The 20,883-nt window shown below is 43.3% G+C and overlaps 2 protein-coding genes across 5 annotated transcripts in view; both read right to left on the reverse strand.

Annotated features, from left to right (window-relative positions):
* Positions 1-1,065: 1,065 nt before the first annotated feature.
* LOC115115424 (E3 ubiquitin-protein ligase TRIM39) lies at positions 1,066-7,303 on the reverse strand. Its single transcript, XM_065022961.1, has 7 exons — positions 6,889-7,303; positions 5,657-5,752; positions 3,547-3,780; positions 3,424-3,446; positions 2,905-3,023; positions 2,136-2,396; positions 1,066-1,665 (listed from the first exon to the last, which is right to left on the reverse strand). Exons 1-7 carry the CDS (start codon positions 7,300-7,302, stop codon positions 1,391-1,393), a joined length of 1,422 nt encoding a protein of 473 aa, XP_064879033.1. The 5' UTR covers position 7,303; the 3' UTR covers positions 1,066-1,390.
* A 260-nt stretch (positions 7,304-7,563) lies between these two features.
* Positions 7,564-20,883, reverse strand: part of LOC115120058 (cytochrome P450 4F3) — a 35,387-nt gene continuing 22,067 nt past the window's right edge. For 3 of the 4 annotated variants that reach the window (XM_065022959.1, XM_065022957.1, XM_065022958.1), the window contains exons 11-13: positions 19,954-20,018; positions 19,756-19,838; positions 17,344-19,575 (exon numbers count right to left, since the gene is read on the reverse strand). In XM_065022959.1, coding sequence (XP_064879031.1) covers positions 19,398-19,575; positions 19,756-19,838; positions 19,954-20,018 — 326 coding nt within the window. In that variant the 3' untranslated portion in view covers positions 17,344-19,397. Of the gene's footprint in view, positions 7,650-17,343; positions 19,576-19,755; positions 19,839-19,953; positions 20,019-20,883 lie in introns of those variants that run through there. The other variant, XM_065022960.1, reaches the window with a different exon arrangement.

The raw sequence follows: 20,883 nt of genomic DNA on the forward strand, positions 1-20,883 counted from the left end.
TTAGAACACAGAGAGAGAGAGAGTCAGTAATTATCTATTTAGATTAGAACACAGAGAGAGAGAGAGTCAGTAATTATCTATTTAGATTAGAACACAGAGAGAGAGAGAGAACACAGAGAGAGAGAGTCAGTAATTATCTATTTAGATTAGAACACAGAGAGAGAGAGAGTCAGTAATGATCTATTTAGATTAGAACCCAGAGAGAGAGAGAGTCAGTAATTATCTATTTAGATTAGAACACGGAGAGAGAGAGAGTCAGTAATTATCTATTTCAATTAGAACACAGAGAGAGAGTCAGTAATGATCTATTTCAATTAGAACCCAGAGAGAGAGTCAGTAATGATCTATTTAGATTAGAACACGGAGAGAGAGAGAGTCAGTAATTATCTATTTAAATTAGAACACAGAGAGAGAGAGAGTCAGTAATTATCTAGTTAGATTAGAACACAGAGAGAGAGTCAGTAATTATCTATTTAGATTAGAACACGGAGAGAGAGAGAGTCAGTAATTGTCTATTTAAATTAGAACACAGAGAGAGAGAGTCAGTAATTATCTATTTAGATTAGAACACAGAGAGAGAGAGTCAGTAATTATCTATTTAAATTAGAACACAGAGAGAGAGTCAGTAATGATCTATTTAAATTAGAACACAGAGAGAGTCAGTAATTATCTAGTTAGATTAGAACACAGAGAGAGAGAGTCAGTAATTATATATTTAGATTAGAACACAGAGAGAGAATCAGTAATTATCCATTTAGATTAGAACACAGAGAGAGAGAGAGTCAGTAATTATCTATTTAAATTAGAACACAGAGAGAGAGAGTCAGTAATGATCTATTTAAATTAGAACACAGAGAGAGAGAGAGTCAGTAATTATCTATTTAGATTAGAACACAGCGAGAGTCAGTAATGATCTATTTAGATTAGAACCCAGAGAGAGAGAGTCAGTAATTATCTATTTAGATTAGAACACGGAGAGAGAGAGTCAGTAATTATCTATTTAAATTAGAACACAGAGAGAGAGTCAGTAATGATCTATTTAAATTAGAACACAGAGAGAGAGAGTCAGTAATTATCCATTTAGATTAGAACACAGCGAGAGTCAGTAATTATCTATTTAAATTAGAACACAGCGAGAGAGAGTCAGTAATGATCTATTTAAATTAGAACACAGAGAGAGAGAATCAGTAATTATCTATTTAAATTAGAACACAAAGAGACAGAAAACAGTCAGGTAGCTGCATAAAAAAAGTGACTATTTCAAAATGCCTTTGCTGCAGTAAAGGTGCATCCACTTTAAAGCTAATGTTTTTACCTGTTCTGCAGCAACAGCTTTTTAATGTCCCTTAACTATAGGTTTACCAAATCAGCTCTTAATGAATGAACCAAGCTACTCCGCTGAAACTGACACCTTCCCTGCTGAGATCCTCAGAGGATGCCTCTTGCAGGTGTTGGAGAAGTAAGGGAACACTCTCTGGGTGAACTTGTGTTGGAACTTGTAGATGAGCGTGTTGTCTGAGGCATCGGAGAAGATCACCCTGCCTCTGTCCCAGTCCAGCTGCACTCTGACCTCCTGGGGCCTTCTCTTCAGGACCAGGGGGGTGGCGGTGGCCGTGCGGGCGCGGTATTCACCTCCATAGTAGGAGATGGTCCACAGGCCCCTCTCTAGAATAGAATGCAATAGAATAGAATGGAATAGAATAGAATGCAATAAAATAGAATGGAATAGAATGGAATGCAATAAAATAGAATTGAATAGAATGGAATAGAATGGAATAGAGTAGAATGGAATAGAATAGAATGGAATAGAATAGAATAGAATGGAATAGAGTAGAATGGAATAGAATAGAATGGAATAGAATAGAATAGATTATACATGTATTTTATTTATTTAACCTTTATTTAACTAGGCAAGTTAGTTAAGAACAAATTCTTATTTACAATGACGGCCTACTTCAGCCAAACCAATAGATACTTTATTGTCCATTTGAGAAAAGGTTTCTTTTTGCAGAAGTTAACCGCCACACATTCACAACGATTGGCACAGGGTCAGCCACAGAGCAGCGCCTCTGGACAGAGAGTTGTTTTTGTGTTGTTGAAGTTATGTGCCTTGCTCAATGCCACAATGGCAGTACCTGGGCTCGGGGTGAACCACTCCTTCCTCGAGACTGTCTCCCGTGCCACGCCCACGGCCCACTCGCTGTTCACGCCCACCTCCACGTCCCAGGTGTGTCGTCCGGAGTTGAAGCCCTCGGAACCCAGGACACACTCATAGTAACAGAACCTCTCTGGGTTGTCAGGGAGTCGCTCCTCCTCCTCTGTGTACCGCAGGCTGGTCAGATCATCAGACAGAGACAGGCAGACATTAGCCGTGTTGGGGTCCAGAGTCACAGGAGCTGGATGTGAGGGGAGGGAGGAGAGAGAGAGACAGAGACATTAGTCGTGTTGGGGTCCAGAGTCACAGGAGCTGGATGTGAGGGGAGGGGAGGGAGGAGAGAGAGAGACAGGCAGACATTAGCCGTGTTGGGGTCCAGAGTCACAGGAGCTGGATGTGAGGAGAGAGAGAGAGAGAGAGAGAGAGAGAGAGAGAGAGAGAGAGAGAGAGAGAGAGAGACAGAGGGAGAGAATGATTGATTGAGACAGAGAGAGAGAGAATGATTGATTGAGACAGAGAGAGAGAGAGAGAGAATGATTGATTCAGAGAGAGAGAGAGAGAATGATTGATTGATGATTGATTGAGACAGAGAGATGATTGAGACAGAGAGAGAGAGAGAATTATTGATTGAGACAGAGAGAGAGAGAATGATTGATTGAGACAGAGAGTACATTGAGTTATCATTCCTACTGTACTCAAAACACATTATCTGCACATGTATTGTGGTCTTATGGTCTCCCTCTACTCACTGTATGTAATGAAGTCCTGCATCCTCTCCCAGACTCTGTAGTTGAGACAGCCCAGGTGTTTGGCCACGTCCAGCAGAGCTCCTGTCACCTCCTCTGGCTCCTGTACTGTCACCTGAGTCCTGTCAGAAGAAGGTTCATGTGTCAACAGGTTTACAAAATGTATAATCGCTTGTGACAGACAGACAGAGGTAGCCCATGCGAAATTTGGTTATACGTGAGATTTGGTTGTAGCTGAGATTAGGTTCAAAATTAGATTAGGTTGTAGCTGAGATTAGGTTGTAGGTGAGATTAGGTTGTTGGTGAGATTAGGTTATAGGTGAGATTAGGTTATAGGTGAGATGAGGTTATAGGTGCTGAGATTAGGTTATAGGTGAGATTAGGTTATAGGTGAGATTAGGTTAGAGGTGAGATGAGGTTATAGGTGAGATTAGGTTAGAGGTGAGATTAGGTTAGAGGTTATAGGTGCTGAGATTACAAGATGCACAACTATGAAGGAAAAGAATAGAGCAACACACCCACCTCTCAGAGGTCCTCTTGAAGTTCTAATGGAAAATATGACGTCTTACTTGAAAGGCAAACGATAATATCCTTATATTACAACCTCTTTTCATACCGTGATCTCGTTCTCTGATGAGTCCGTACCTTGAGGAAGGTTATGTCATCACCAGTGTCCATGGCCTCCGCCGTCACCTCAATGGCCTCAGATAGAGAGTTGATCTGGTCTGTTGTTCTGTCTATCCTGTCCCTCACCCCCTGGGTCTTCTCCTGCTCCTCTTCCTTCAGAGCAGAGATCACAGCAGCTTCCTCGTCTCGGAGGAACTGGTGCAGCTTCTCAAACTGCTGCTGGACCAGGCGCTCGGTCTGCTGTGCCTGGCTCTGCAGGGGTAAACGGGGATAGGGGACGACGGGATAAAGAAGGAATGAAAGGAGGAGATGTAGGAGATGGAGGGAATATCAGAATCCCAATGACATCTCTATCAATACTTTAGCAGTTTATCAAGTGGGATTAGGAGCTCAGGAACTGATGTCAATGATAATGTACTGGATCTACTGTCTGATATCAATGATAATGTACTTCGACTGGATCTACTGTCTGATATCAATGATAATGTACTTCGACTGGATCTATTGTCTGATATCAATGATAATGTACTTCGACTAGATCTACTGTCTGATATCAATGATAATGTACTTCGACTAGATCTACTGTCTGATATCAATGATAATGTACTTCGACTGGATCTATTGTCTGATATCAATGATAATGTACTTCGACTGGATCTACTGTCTGATATCAACGATAATGTACTTCTACTGTATGATATTGATAATGTACTTTGACTGAATCTACTGTTTTAACATCAATCCCAGTTATTGTGCTGTTACCATTTCACAGTCCTGATGGGAGTATATTTGATCAATGGTACGACACAGAACTAGTCACATTCAAACCCAGAAATTATCCATCGTTCTGTCTATCGGATGGATCTGACGCCTTCTGACCCCTCCTAACCTTGATGTGTTCAGCCTGACCCCTCCTAACCTTGATGTGTTCAGCCCTTCTGACCCCTCCTAACCTTGATGTGTTCAGCCTGACCCCTCCTAACCTTGATGTGTTTAGCTGACCCCTCCTAACCTTGATGTGTTCAGCTGACCCCTCCTAACCTTGATGTGTTCAGCCTGACCCCTCCTAACCTTTATGTGTTCATCCCTTCTGACCCCTCCTAACCTTGATGTGTTCAGCCCTTCTGACCCCTCCTAACCTTGATGTGTTCAGCCTGACCCCTCCTAACCTTGATGTGTTCAGCCTGACCCCTCCTAACCTTGATGTGTTCAGCCTGACCCCTCCTAACCTTGATGTGTTCAGCTGACCCCTCCTAACCTTGATGTGTTCAGCCTGACCCCTCCTAACCTTGATGTGTTCAGCCTGACCCCTCCTAACCTTGATGTGTTCAGCCTTTTGACCCCTCCTAACCTTGATGTGTTCAGCCTGACCCCTCCTAACCTTGATGTGTTCAGCTGACCCCTCCTAACCTTGATGTGTTCAGCTGACCCCTCCTAACCTTGATGTGTTCAGCTGACCCCTCCTAACCTTGATGTGTTCAGCTGACCCCTCCTAACCTTGATGTGTTCAGCCTGACCCCTCCTAACCTTTATGTGTTCATCCCTTCTGACCCCTCCTAACCTTGATGTGTTCAGCCCTTCTGACCCCTCCTAACCTTGATGTGTTCAGCCTGACCCCTCCTAACCTTGATGTGTTCAGCCCCTTGATGTGTTCAGCTGACCCCTCCTAACCTTGATGTGTTCAGCCTGACCCCTCCTAACCTTGATGTGTTCAGCCTGACCCCTCCTAACCTTGATGTGTTCAGCCTTTTGACCCCTCCTAACCTTGATGTGTTCAGCCTGACCCCTCCTAACCTTGATGTGTTCAGCTGACCCCTCCTAACCTTGATGTGTTCAGCTGACCCCTCCTAACCTTGATGTGTTCAGCTGACCCCTCCTAACCTTGATGTGTTCAGCTGACCCCTCCTAACCTTGATGTGTTCAGCTGACCCCTCCTAACCTTGATGTGTTCAGCCTGACCCCTCCTAACCTTGATGTGTTCAGCCCTTCTGACCCCTCCTAACCTTGATGTGTTCAGCTGACCCCTCCTAACCTTGATGTGTTCAGCCCTTCTGACCCCTCCTAACCTTGGTGTGTTCAGCCTTTTGACCCCTCCTAACCTTGATGTGTTCAGCTGACCCCTCCTAACCTTGATGTGTTCAGCTGACTCCTCACAGGTCTGTTTGACAGTGTTCAGAGCCTCCAGCTTCTCTTGTAGAGGTCTCAGGGCAGACGTCAGCTCCCTCTGGGGTCAGAGGTCAGTGGTTAGAGAGAGGTCGGGGTGAGTCAACATACACATACGTGTGACAGTGATCAACCAAAGATTATCTCCATCTCACTTGGTTTGGGTTTCTAACAACCACGTCAGATCAGTTGTACTGTAGGGGAGAGTGGGGTAAGTTGAGCCAAAGGGGTAAGATGAGCCAACCTTGTTTCTAGGAATCATACACAAAATATATAATTTTACAAAATATTTAGGAAGAGGTCATAATTTCATGGCGTCTGTGAAGGAAGAAACCACGTGGAAAAAGTGATAAGAAAGAGGTCCAAAAAAACGTGGTTTCAATGATGTTTGTATCTAAACCAAAGTAGATAATATTAAGTGTTCTATACATCAGTTGGGGTCTCTATCAGCTTCAATATGAGGTCCTAAACCTAGCATGAAAGTGCATCCTTGTAGCTGTGTGGACTAATATAGTCCAAATGTTTTCCTTGTGGTAAATTGAGCCAATGGTTGGGCCAATGGTTGAGCCAATGGTTGAGCCAATGGTTGAGCCAATGGTTGAGCCAATGGTTGAGCCAATGGTTCAGCCAATGACAATTTGAGCAAATTGAAGTGTTTTCTTCCCAGGCATAATCCAAGACATTATCTCTGGCATTATCTCTGGGATATGAGGTAACAACAGGGCCTGGCCCATGTTAAAAGTGTTTTAAAAAGTACAAAGTGTTTCTTAGGTGTTAAGCCTGAGTTCAAAGATGCTTAAAATGTTTTTTTTTTTTTAAGTGATTGTGATTTGGGAAATAAAAATTGACATGTAGTTGACAAGGTAGTGGTAAAATTTAATTCAGTTCAGAAATTTGTAGGCGGCCTATCTTACCCTGTCCCGGGCTCAACTAACCTCAACTTAGTTCATACACCGTAAGGTGTGACAAGAGGCAACTTTTCTTTTGGACAAGCTATATTTTGAAAACTGTAATGTTTACATGAATTCTGATTATATTCATGGAGCCGTGTTGGTTGGGAGTGTTGGGATGGTGTGCGGCTGGACTGGGTTTCCCCCGAGGAGCAGTTGTAGTTATGTCACAGTTGGCCACTGAACTATAGCTCTGCGTTTGTGGACTCTGAGTATCTGTGTAGGTAGTCAGTCACAACATTCTCACCTTGCAGTCGTGAACAGCCTCCTCCGTGGGACAACACTCGTGGTCGTCGTGCTCCTCGCTCTGACACGCCACACACACCATCTCCTTGTCCTCCACACAATACAACGTCAGCCTCTCCCCATGCAGAGGACACAGCTCCCTGTCCCCGTCCTCTACACCTCCATCCCTGGCCCGCCGTGGCTGCCCTTGGAACAGGGAGTCCAGCAGTCTCTTCAGGACGCAGTCCAGCAGGTCTCTGCCATAGCAGATGGTACAGCCCCCCTGGCCCAGCTCGCCCTCACACAGCCCCAGGCAGGCCTCACACAGGCTGTGGCCACACGGCAGGACCAGGGGCCCTGCTCCCTGACAGCCCGGGCACACAGCCTCTTCCCTGGGGAGAGAGGGCTCATCACCCCTTTGCTGCTCAGACGCCATGGAAACAGATTGATCTCTCCTTGATCACTGGATATTTGACAGGTGCCTCTTGCGATAGTATTATGGTCTGTTGCTCTGCTACTCTCTGCAGCCGCTTGCTTAATATTTAATGCGTAGCAGTGATTACACAATCACTGGTGCTGTTTGGCCACAACAGGAAACCCCCCTGGTGGCTATTTATAGTCAGGTGTTGCTGTTTTTAGACAGACGGACGGACAGCTCTCAATGGCTCGTCTTAGAAACACGACCCTTAAACGGAAGCTTCAAAATGTTTCAGCTCCGTGTTCATCCTTTTCCAGCACCACCTCAACATCAACATCTGGGTAAACGGTGTGTTTCTATGTGTTCTAGTAAACCAGATAGAGGAAGAGACAGCGTAGAAGAGACAGCGTAGAAGAGACAGCGTATTCGGAAAGTTTTCAGACTTTTTACCATGTTTTTTTATGTTATAGTTTAACAACAAAATGTCTTCATAAAATCTACACACAATATATAAAATAAAATAAATTAAAAATAAAATAAATATATATATTTAATATATATATATATATAATATTATAATAGAATCTACACACAATACCCCCATAATGACAGAGTGAAAATTGGTTTTTCAGAAAATGTATTAAAAACATAAATACCTTTTATTTATATAAGTATTCAGACCCTTTGCTATGAGAATCGAATTTGAGCTCATGTGCATCCTGTTTCCATTGGTCATCCTTGAGATGTTTCTACAACTTGATTGGAGTCCACCTGGGGTAAATTCATTTGATTGGACATGATTTGGAAAGGTACACACCTGTCTATATAAGGTCCTACAGTTGACGGTGCATGTCAGAGCAAAAACCAAGCCATGAGGTCGAAGGAATTGTCCTTAGAGCTACAAAACAGGGTTGTGTCAAGGCACAGATCTGGAGAAGGGTACCAAAACATTTCTGCAGCATTGAAGGTCCCCAAGAACACAGTGGCCTCCATTATTCTTAAATGGAAGACGTTTGGAACCACCAAGACTCTTCCTAGAGCTGGCCACCCGGCCAAACTAAGCAATGGGGGGGAGAAGGGCCTTGGTCAGGGAGGTGACCAAGAACCCAATGGTCACTCTGACAAAGCTCCAGACTTCCTCTGTAGAGATGGGAGAATCTTCCAGAAGGACAACCATCTCTGCAGCTGTCCACCAAAGGCATTTATGGTAGAGTGGCCAGACGGAAGCCACTCCTCAGGAAAAGCACAAGACAGCCCGCTTGGAGTTTGTCAAAAGGCACCAAAAGGACTCTCAGACCATGAGAAACAAGAATCTCTGGCCTGATGAAACCAAGATTGAACTCTTTGGCCTAAATGCCAAGCTTCACGTCTGGAGGAAACCTGGCACCATCCCTACGGTGAAGCATGGTGGTGGCAGCATCATGCTGTGGGGATGTTTTTCAGCGGCAGGGACTGGGAGACTAGTCAGGATTGAAGAAAAGATGAACAGAGCAAAGCACAGAGAGATCCTTGATGAAAACTGCAACAGACACTCAAACTAGACAGTTTTATCTCCATCTCTTCATTCAAAGACTCAATCATGGACACTCTTACTGACAGTTGTGGCTGCTTTGTGTGATGTATTGTTGTCCCTTCCTTCTTGTCCTTTGTGCTGTTGTCTGTGCCCAATAATGTTTGTACCAAGTTTTGTGCTGCCTCCATGTTGTTGTCATGTTGTGTTGCTACCATGCTGTGTTGTCATGTGTTGCTACCATGTTGTGTTGCTACCATGTTGTGTTGTCATGTGTTGCTACCATGTTGTGTTGCTACCATGTTGTGTTGTCATGTGTTGCTGCCATGTTGTGTTGCTACCATGCTGTGTTGTCATGTGTTGCTGCCATGCTGTGTTGTCATGTTGTGTTGCTACCATGTTGTGTTGTCATGTGTTGCTACCATGTTGTGTTGTCATGTTGCTGCCATGCTGTGTTGTCATGTTGTGTTGCTACCATGTTGTGTTGTCATGTGTTGCTGCCATGCTGTGTTGTCATGTTGTGTTGCTACCATGTTGTGTTGTCATGTGTTGCTACCATGTTGTGTTGTTGTGTTGCTACCATGTTGTGTTGTCATGTGTTGCTGCCATGCTGTGTTGTCATGTTGTGTTGCTACCATGTTGTGTTGTCATGTGTTGCTGCCATGCTGTGTTGTCGTCTTAGGTCTCTCTTTATGTAGTGTTGTGTTGTCATGTGTTGCTGCCATGGTCATGTCTCTTTATGTAGTGTTGTGTTGTCATGTGTTAGGTCTCTGCTTTATGTAGTGCTGTGTTGTCGTCTTAGGTCTTATGTAGTGTTGTCATTGTTGCTCTCTTTGTAGTGTGTGTTGTCGTCTTAGGTCTCTCTTTATGTAGTGTTGTGTTGTCGTCTTAGGTCTCTCTTTATGTAGTGTTGTGTTGTCGTCTTAGGTCTCTCTTTATGTAGTGTTGTGTTGTCGTCTTAGGTCTCTCTTTATGTAGTGTTGTGTTGTCGTCTTAGTCTCTCTTATGTAGTGTTGTGTTGTCTCTTAGGTCTCTTTATGTAGTGTTGTGTTGTCGTCTTAGGTCTCTCTTTATGTAGTGTTGTGTTGTCGTCTTAGGTCTCTCTTTATGTAGTGTTGTGTTGTCGTCTTAGGTCTCTCTTTATGTAGTGTTGTGTTGTCGTTTAGGTCTCTCTTTATGTAGTGTTGTGTTGTCGTTTAGGTCTCTCTTTATGTAGTGTTGTGTTGTCGTCTTAGGTCTCTCTTTATGTAGTGTTGTGTTGTCGTTTTAGGTCTCTCTTTATGTAGTGTTGTGTTGTCTCTTAGGTCTCTCTTTATGTAGTGTTGTGTTGTCGTCTTAGGTCTCTCTTTATGTAGTGTTGTGTTGTCGTCTTAGGTCTCTCTTTATGTAGTGTTGTGTTGTCGTCTTAGGTCTCTCTTTATGTAGTGTTGTGTTGTCGTCTTAGGTCTCTCTTTATGTAGTGTTGTGTTGTCGTCTTAGGTCTCTCTTTATGTAGTGTTGTGTTGTCGTCTTAGGTCTCTCTTTATGTAGTGTTGTGTTGTCGTCTTAGGTCTCTCTTTATGTAGTGTTGTGTTGTTGGTCTCTCTTTATGTCTTCTCTCTTTATGTAGTGTTGTGTTGTCGTCTTAGGTCTCTCTTTATGTAGTGTTGTGTTGTCGTCTTAGGTCTCTCTTTATGTAGTGTTGTGTTGTCGTCTTAGGTCTCTCTTTATGTAGTGTTGTGTTGTCGTCTTAGGTCTCTCTTTATGTAGTGTTGTGTTGTCGTCTTAGGTCTCTCTTTATGTAGTGTTGTGTTTGTCGTCTTAGGTCTCTCTTTATGTAGTGCTGTGTTGTCGTCTTAGGTCTCTCTTTATGTAGTGTTGTGTTGTCGTCTTAGGTCTCTCTTTATGTAGTGTTGTGTTGTCGTCTTAGGTCTCTCTTTATGTAGTGTTGTGTTGTCGTCTTAGGTCTCTCTTTATGTAGTGTTGTGTTGTCGTCTTAGGTCTCTCTTTATGTAGTGTTGTGTTGTCGTCTTAGGTCTCTCTTTATGTAGTGTTGTGTTGTCGTCTCTCTCTTTAGGTCTTGTGTTGTCTTTTAGGTCTCTCTTTATGTAGTGTTGTGTTGTCGTCTTAGGTCTCTCTTTATGTAGTGTTGTGTTGTCGTCTTAGGTCTCTCTTTATGTAGTGTTGTGTTGTCGTCTTAGGTCTCTCTTTATGTAGTGTTGTGTTGTCGTCTTAGGTCTCTCTTTATGTAGTGTTGTGTTGTCGTCTTAGGTCTCTCTTTATGTAGTGTTGTGTTGTCGTCTTAGGTCTCTCTTTATGTAGTGTTGTGTTGTCGTCTTAGGTCTCTCTTTATGTAGTGTTGTGTTGTCGTCTTAGGTCTCTCTTTATGTAGTGTTGTGTTGTCGTCTTAGGTCTCTCTTTATGTAGTGCTGTGTTGTCGTCTTAGGTCTCTCTTTATGTAGTGCTGTGTTGTTGTCTTTAGGTCTCTCTTTATGTAGTGTTGTGTTGTCTCTTAGGTCTCTCTTTATGTAGTGTTGTGTTGTCGTCTTAGGTCTCTCTTTATGTAGTGTTGTTGTTGGTCTCTCTTTATGTCTTTAGGTCTCTCTTTATGTAGTGTTGTGTTGTCGTCTTAGGTCTCTCTTTATGTAGTGTTGTGTTGTCGTCTTAGGTCTCTCTTTATGTAGTGTTGTGTTGTCGTCTTAGGTCTCTCTTTATGTAGTGTTGTGTTGTCGTCTTAGGTCTCTCTTTATGTAGTGTTGTGTTGTCGTCTTAGGTCTCTCTTTATGTAGTGTTGTGTTGTCGTCTTAGGTCTCTCTTTATGTAGTGTTGTGTTGTCGTCTTAGGTCTCTCTTTATGTAGTGTTGTGTTGTCGTCTTAGGTCTCTCTTTATGTAGTGTTGTGTTGTCGTCTTAGGTCTCTCTTTATGTAGTGTTGTCTCTCTTGTGGTGATGTGTGTTTTGTCCTATAATTTAATGTATTTATTCTAAATGTTTAATCCCCGTCCCTGCAGGAGGCCTTCTGGTAGGCCTAGGCTACCTGCTCTAACCACTAGGCTACCTGCTCTAACCACTAGGCTACCTGCTCTAACCACTAGGCTACCTGCTCTAACCACTAGGCTACCTGCTCTAACCACTAGGCTACCTGCTCTAACCACTAGGCTACCTGCTCTAACCACTAGGCTACCTGCTCTAACCACTAGGCTACCTGCTCTAACCACTAGGCTACCTGCTCTAACCACTAGGCTACCTGCTCTAACCACTAGGCTACCTGCTCTAACCACTAGGCTACCTGCTCTCAGGAGGCCTTCTGGTAGGCCTAGGCTACCTGCTCTAACCACTAGGCTACCTGTTCTAACCACTAGGCTACCTGCTCTAACCACTAGGCTACCTGCTCTAACCACTAGGCTACCTGCTCTAACCACTAGGCTACCTGCTCTAACCACTAGGCTACCTGCTCTAACCACTAGGCTACCTGCTCTAACCACTAGGCTACCTGCTCTAACCACTAGGCTACCTGCTCTAACCACTAGGCTACCTGCTCTAACCACTAGGCTACCTGCTCTAACCACTAGGCTACCTGCTCTAACCACTAGGCTACCTGCTCTAACCACTAGGCTACCTGCTCTCAGGAGGCCTTCTGGTAGGCCTAGGCTACCTGCTCTAACCACTAGGCTACCTGCTCTAACCACTAGGCTACCTGCTCTAACCACTAGGCTACCTGCTCTCAGGAGGCCTTCTGGTAGGCTACCTGCTCTAACCACTAGGCTACCTGCTCTAACCACTAGGCTACCTGCTCTAACCACTAGGCTACCTGCTCTAACCACTAGGCCTTCTGGCAGGCCTACTAGGCTACCTGCTAACCACTAACCACTAGGCTACCTGCTCTAACCACTAGGCTACCTGCTCTAACCACTAGGCTACCTGCTCTAGGAGGCCACCTAGGCTACCTGCTCTAACCACTAGGCTACCTGTTCTAACCACTAGGCTACCTGCTCTAACCACTAGGCTACCTGCTCTAACCACTAGGCTACCTGCTCTAACCACTAGGCTACCTGCTCTAACCACTAGGCTACCTGCTCTAACCACTAGGCTACCTGCTCTCAGGAGGCCTTCTGGTAGGCCCTCATTGTAAACAACAATTTGTTCTTAACTGACTTAACTAGTTAAGAAAGGTTAAGTATCAAATATGGGTTACCTGCCTTGTTCAGGGGCAGAAGGACAGATTTTTACCTTGTCAGCTTGGGGATTCGATGCAGCAACCTTTCGGTAACTGGCCCAACGCTCTAACCACTAGGCTACCTGCTCTAACCACTAGGCTACCTGCTCTAACCACTAGGCTACCTGCTCTAACCACTAGGCTACCTGGCTCTAACCACTAGGCTACCTGCTCCAACCACTAGGCTACCTGCTCTAACCACTAGGCTACCTGCTCTAACCACTAGGCTACCTGCTCTAACCACTAGGCTACCTGCTCTAACCACTAGGCTACCTGCTCTAACCACTAGGCTACCTGGCTCTAACCACTAGGCTACCTGCTCTAACCACTAGGCTACCTGCTCTAACCACTAGGCTACCTGCTCTAACCACTAGGCTACCTTCTCTAACCACTAGGCTACCTGCTCTAACCACTAGGCTACCTGCTCTAACCACTAGGCTACCTGCTCTAACCACTAGGCTACCTGCTCTAACCACTAGGCTACCTGCTCTAACCACTAGGCTACCTGCTCTAACCACTAGGCTACCTGCTCTAACCACTAGGCTACCTGCTCTAACCACTAGGCTACCTGCTCTAACCACTAGGCTACCTGCTCTAACCACTAGGCTACCTGCTCTAACCACTAGGCTACCTGGTTCTAACCACTAGGCTACCTGGTTCTAACCACTAGGCTACCTGCTCTAACCACTAGGCTACCTGCTCTAACCACTAGGCTACCATCTCTAACCACTAGGCTACCTGGTTCTAACCACTAGGCTACCTGGTTCTAACCACTAGGCTACCTGCTCTAACCACTAGGCTACCTGCTCTAACCACTAGGCTACCATCTCTAACCACTAGGCTACCTGGTTCTAACCACTAGGCTACCTGGTTCTAACCACTAGGCTACCTGCTCTAACCACTAGGCTACCTGCTCTAACCACTAGGCTACCTGCCTCTAACCACTAGGCTACCTGGTTCTAACCACTAGGCTACCTGGTTCTAACCACTAGGCTACCTGCTCTAACCACTAGGCTACCTGCTCTAACCACTAGGCTACCTGCTCTAACCACTAGGCTACCTGGTTCTAACCACTAGGCTACCTGGTTCTAACCACTAGGCTACCTGGTTCTAACCACTAGGCTACCTGCTCTAACCACTAGGCTACCTGCTCTAACCACTAGGCTACCATCTCTAACCACTAGGCTACCTGGTTCTAACCACTAGGCTACCTGGTTCTAACCACTAGGCTACCTGCTCTAACCACTAGGCTACCTGCTCTAACCACTAGGCTACCTGCTCTAACCACTAGGCTACCTGGTTCTAACCACTAGGCTACCTGCTCTAACCACTAGGCTACCTGCCGCCCCAGTATCCACCGCTGTGTTGATGAGAGTGTTTGGGTTGAGATATGTGCTCTGCAACCCATTTCTACCCAGAGGTCTCCCTGGTAAACTGCCATTGACACTGTAATTGTATCATGTAACACTGGCAAATACCTGGTATATTGGACAACTTATTAAAGGAGGGAAATCTATTATTCAAAAAAGAGTAAAGCCAGATCAGAGCAGAGGCTTCTGGTCCACATGCTATCAGCAGTGTTTGGGTTGAGTACTCATCAACGCTAGCAGTACTCATCAACATGGTACTCAAACGCTAGCACTGTAGTACTCATCAACGCTGGCAAAGTACTCATATTGGTACAACGCTAGCAGTACTCATCAAAAAAATAACAATGCAGTCACCCAAAAAAATAGCTTACATCAACATTCACCGCTTGAGCACAGTACTCATCAACGCTAGCAGTACTCATCAACGCTAGCACAGTACTCATCAACGCTAGCACAGTACTCATCAACGCTAGCAGTACTCATCAACGCTATGTTTATTGAATCCCAAAATAACAATGCACTCATCACTGCATTGAGTAAAATAGCTTATGTTCACAGTACATTCACCGTCATTGAGATGTTTCTCACCTACATTCACCGTGCATTGAGATGTTTCTACATGTATTTATGTTCACATACAGTCAGTAGTTTATTGAATCCGACACATTCACCGTGCACTACTGCCAAAAAAACATGTTTCTAATGTATTTATGTTCACATACAGTCAGTAGGCCGACCTACATTCACCGTGCATTGAGATGTTTCTACATGTATTTATGTTCACATACAGTCAGTAGGCCGACCTACATTCACCGTGCATTGAGATGTTTCTACATGTATTTATGTTCACATACAGTCAGTAGTAGGAGATGTTTCTACATGTATTTATGTTCACATACAGTCAGTAGGCCTACATTCACCGTGCATTGAGATGTTTCTACATGTATTTATGTTCACATACAGTCAGTAGGCCGACCTACATTCACCGTGCATTGAGATGTTTCTACATGTATGTTCATACAGTCAGTCACACATTCACATTGTGTTTCAGTATTTATGTTCACATACAGTCAGTAGGCCGACCTACATTCACCGTGCATTGAGATGTTTCTACATGTATTTATGTTCTAATACATCTGACATACACTGAGCGGACAAAACATTAGGAACACCCTCTTCCTGATATTGAGTTGCACCTCCCCCTTTTGGCCTCAGAACAGCTTCAGATGTTTGTGCATGGACTCTACAAAGTGTCGAAAGTGTTCTACAGGGATGCTGACCCATTTCACACTTTAGCAGACGCTCTTATCCAGAGCGACTTGAGTTAAGTGGCTTGCTCAAGGGCACATCGACAGATTTTTTCCCCCCCTAGTCTGTTAGGGGATTCAAACCAGTGACCTTTCAGTTACTGACCCAACGTTCTTAAGTGCTAGGCTACCTACAGTAGCACCCTATACTTGCCCCAGTTGTTCTCAAGTTGGCTGGATGTCCTTTAGGTGGTGGAACATTCTTGACACACACGGGAAACTGTTGAGCATGAAAACCCCAGCAGTGTTGCACTTATTGACACAAACCGGTGCGCCTGGAACGTTATGGGCGGTAGGTGTTAAGGGCGGGACGTAGGGGGGCTGGCCTGCCCTACCTACCTACGTCCTTGCCCGTCCAAATAAAATATAGAAATATTGATAATTTATTTGACCAAGACGCGCGCCGACAGAAATACGCATCAATCTCAGATAAAGCATTCGAGCGAGCGAAAAAGCATCCCTCTGTCTCCGTATGTGATGCTGTCTGGACAAAAGGAGCATGACATGTAGTACCTTTTCCTGCCAGATATTATCAGATACATGGTCTACACCTAAGGAAACAGAGGGGCGCTGTTTCTCTCGCTCGTTTCAGTATAGATGATTTGGCGAAGCGAGAGGGCTCACTCTCGCCAAAATAAATCCTGAATTAACCCAATGCGTTTCTATGGGCATGATATGCAAGACCTCTAAGCTTGTAGCCTGCATTCCCGCCTTTGGGACGACTTACATTGTTAGAACGGACACTTCAACGTCTCGTCACATATAGTTATCTCTGGTTTCAGCCACTTGCGAATTAGAAAGGAAAGTTAGCACGGTGTTCAAATGCTGGCTTCCCCTAAAGTAAATGATGTTTTCATCAACATTAAACAATTACTCCTGTCTCAATAAAATAATTCTAAATACTTTACCAGAGAGCTAAACTTAGCCACAGAGCATCATAAGCGGCAGGTAGCCTGGGGGATAGAGTGTTGGGCCAGTAACCGAAAAGTTGCTAGATCGAATCCCCAGAGCTGACAAAGTAAACATCTGTTCTTCTACCTCTGAACAAGGCAGTTAACCCACTGTTCCTAGGCCAGTTAACCCACTGTTCCTAGACCAGTTAACCCACTGTTCCTAGACCAGTTAACCCACTGTTCCTAGACCAGTTAACCCACTGTTCCTAGGCCGTCATTGTAAATAAGATTTTGTTCTTAACTAGTTAAATACAAATAGCTATGGATTGTTTGCCTATTCCTATTTGGGAAACCAGCCATTTGGGCAGCGCGCATGGCAATAGACCTCGCTGATTATTGAGTTGTGGCTGTCAGTAAAAAACATCTCACATGTGTGAAGATAATGTGTCTCGAGACTAATTTAAAAATGTTGCAACAAGAAGTAGGGGAGGGATGTGTCGCGAAGATATGGGCGTCTCTCTCCAGAATGCACACTCTCAGCTCTACAGAATGTCCCCCCTGTGGTCTCCTGACAATTATTGCACATTCATTGTTGTGAATTGTTTGCTCTTCGATTGTTTGTTTTGTTCAATTCTCCATCATATATGTAACCAGTAGGCATAGTAGATGTACCGTTCATCCCGTCATTTGGTTACATTTCTGTTAATGCATGTATTTACAGTCATTTCCTGTTCTCCTTCCTGACGTGGAAAAACGTTGTTTGCAGAGTTCACAACCTGATACACTTGTGAGAAACAACAAGTACGGGTTTATTTTATATCCATCTGAGAGAGCAATGAGCATGTATGTGGTTTCTCTGTCCTGATAACGTTGAGTCATAGCTCAAGTCAAGACAGATGGAAAGGGAGGCTGAGTAGAGCGATTCATGAGAACCTGCATTTTCATCAGGATATTTTGCTATTTTCATTTTGTCGGCTTTAGGCCTATGTATTTTATTGTTTTCATTTGTCAGCTTTAGGACTATGTATTCTATTGTTTTCATTTGTCGGCTTTAGGACTATGTATTCTATTGTTTTCATTTGTCAGCTTTAGGACTATGTATTCTATTGTTTTCATTTGTCGGCTTTAGGACTATGTATTCTATTGTTTTCATTTGTCGGCTTTAGGACTATGTATTCTATTGTTTTCATTTGTCGGCTTTAGGACTATGTATTCTATTGTTTTCATTTGTCGGCTTTAGGACTATGTATTCTATTGTTTTCATTTGTCGGCTTTAGGACTATGTATTCTATTGTTTTCATTTGTCGGCTTTAGGCCTATGTATTCTATTGTTTTCATTTGTCGGCTTTAGGCCTATGTATTCTATTGTTTTCATTTGTCGGCTTTAGGACTATGTATTCTATTGTTTTCATTTGTCGGCTTTAGGACTATGTATTCTATTGTTTTCATTTGTCGGCTTTAGGACTATGTATTCTATTGTTTTCATTTGTCGGCTTTAGGACTATGTATTCTATTGTTTTCATTTGTCGGCTTTAGGCCTATGTATTCTATTGTTTTCATTTGTCGGCTTTAGGACTATGTATTCTATTGTTTTCATTTGTCGGCTTTAGGACTATGTATTCTATTGTTTATTAGTAGGCTTTAGGCCTATGTATTCTATTGTTTATTTTGTAGGCTTTAGGCCTATGTATTCTATTGTTTATTAGTAGGCTTCAGGCCTATGTATTCTGTTGTTTTTATTAGTAGGCTTTAGGCCTATGTATTCTATTGTTTATTAGTAGGCTTCAGGCCTATGTATTCTGTTGTTTTTATTAGTAGGCTTCAGGCCTATGTATTCTATTGTTTATTAGTAGGCTTCAGGCCTATGTATTCTGTTGTTTTTATTAGTAGGCTTCAGGCCTATGTATTCTATTGTTTATTAGTAGGCTTCAGGCCTATGTATTCTGTTGTTTTTATTAGTAGGCTTTAGGCCTATGTATTCTATTGTTTTCATTTGTCGGCTTTAGGACTATGTATTCTATTGTTTTCATTTGTCAGCTTTAGGCCTATGTATTTGATTGTTTATTAGTAGGCTTTAGGCCTATGTATTCTATTGTTTATTTTGTAGGCTTTAGGCCTATGTATTCTATTGTTTATTAGTAGGCTTTAGGCCTATGTATTCTATTGTTTATTTTGTAGGCTTTAGGCCTATGTATTTTATTGTTTATTAGTAGGCTTTAGGACTATGTATTCTATTGTTTATTAGTAGGCTTTAGGCCTATGTATTCTATTGTTTATTAGTAGGCTTCAGGCCTATGTATTCTGTTGTTTTTATTAGTAGGCTTCAGGCCTATGTATTCTATTGTTTATTAGTAGGCTTTAGGCCTATGTATTCTATTGTTTATTAGTAGGCTTTAGGCCTATGTATTCTATTGTTTATTAGAAGGCTTTAGGACTATGTATTCTATTGTTTATTAGTAGGCTTTAGGACTATGTATTCTATTGTTTATTAGTAGGCTTTAGGCCTATGTATTCTATTGTTTATTAGTGGGCTTTAGGCCTATGTATTTTATTGTTTATTAGTAGGCTTTAGGCCTATGTATTCTATTGTTTATTAGTAGGCTTTAGGCCTATGTATTCTATTGTTTATTAGTAGGCTTTAGGCCTATGTATTCTGTTGTGTTTATTAGTAGGCTTTAGGCCTATGTATTCTATTGTTTATTAGTAGGCTTTAGGCCTATGTATTTTACTGTGTTAAGGTGTTCTTAACGTTTCGTATACTCAGCGTATGTTTATACAGTAAAATCATAAAATCAGTTTTCTCTATGTCTGATCCATAGAGGAGAGAGGAGTTCAGGGGTTAGTCCTGGGGGGCGTCTAGGGTCTCCAGCGTCAGCCACAGCCCCCCCTCGGCCCTGAGCACCAGCTGGGGTAGCCTCCTCACCTCCACCCCCCCAGGGGTCAAACGGAACCTCCTCAAGGTCAGCGCCACCACCACACGCAGCTCCGCCATGGCAAACTTCTGACCTATACAGTTCCTATAGCACAGAATGATCGGTGATGGTTGATACTGTATCATCATAGCCTGGTCTCCGGATCTGTTTGTACTGTCATGCCATGCACAAACAGATCGGGGAACAGGTTCTAAACATTGGGCTATGTTATGCCTGGGCTGTGATGCTAATGTGTATAAAGATAATGTCAATTAGAATCCACACCTAGGTCCTGAAGAGAAAGGTATGAAGGCATGGGATGAACGGTCCTTTGAGTTCTCAGGGTCGAAGCGCATGGGGTTGTAGACCTGGAGAGAAGAAGATTGAAATGCCATCAGACTAAAGTGACTGTCAGCGGCACTGTGAGAGGATATTAAGGAGCTCGTCAGAGCCCTGAGTGTCGATGGAGTAAACTGTACTAACGTCTGGGTCAGGCCAGATCTCAGGGTTGTGATGGGTCCCATAGATGCTCACCAGACAGATGCTACCTGAAGTGGAAAAAGACATTAGTATTAGAAACGCAAAGGCTCCGCCCACCTGAAGATCTGTCTTCTTCAGCTATCTATTTCCTGTGTTTACGTTGCCTTTCCGTTTAGTCTATAAGAACGCTAAAGCTTCGTCAGGGATTTAACGCACGTACAGTACCAGTCAAAAGTTTGGACACACCTACTCATTCCGGGGTTTTTCTCTTTGCATATTTGAGCTGTTCTTGCCTTAATATGGACTTGGTCTTTTACCAAATAGGGCAATCTTCTGTATACCACCCCTACCTTGTCACAACACAACTGATTGGCTCAAACGCATTAATGAAAGAAATTCCACAAATTAACTTTTTACAAGGCACACCTGTTAATTTAAATGCATTCCAGGTGACTAGCTCATGAAGCTGGTTGAGAGAATGCCAAGCGTGTGCAAAACTGTCATCAAGGCAAAGGGTGGCAACTTTGAAGAAACTCAAATATAATATATATTTTGATTTGTTTAACACTTTTTTGGTTACTACATGATTCCATATGTGTTATTTCATAGTGTTGATGTCTTCACTCTATTCTACAATGTAGAAAATTGTAAAAATAAAGAAAAGCCCTTGAATGAGTAGATGTGTCCAAACCTTTGACTGGTATTGTATGTCACAAGAAAGAGAATACATTTTTCGTGGAATTTAAAAAAGTTGAAATGTTCACAAATTAGATCTGCTGAAATGAAAGCAACTTCTGAAAATGAACACCTGGATTGTTTCAGTAAAGCATGTTTAGATAGGTGTAATCTAGACCCAAGAGTGTTGATTTCTAATCAGAGTGTATCCTGCTATCGACACATTTGTTGAATTATGCAACAGAAAGTGACAACAAC

The sequence above is a fragment of the Oncorhynchus nerka genome, linkage group LG10 (assembly GCF_034236695.1).
Source record: "Oncorhynchus nerka isolate Pitt River linkage group LG10, Oner_Uvic_2.0, whole genome shotgun sequence".
In the NCBI taxonomy this organism is placed as follows: Eukaryota; Metazoa; Chordata; class Actinopteri; order Salmoniformes; family Salmonidae; genus Oncorhynchus; species Oncorhynchus nerka.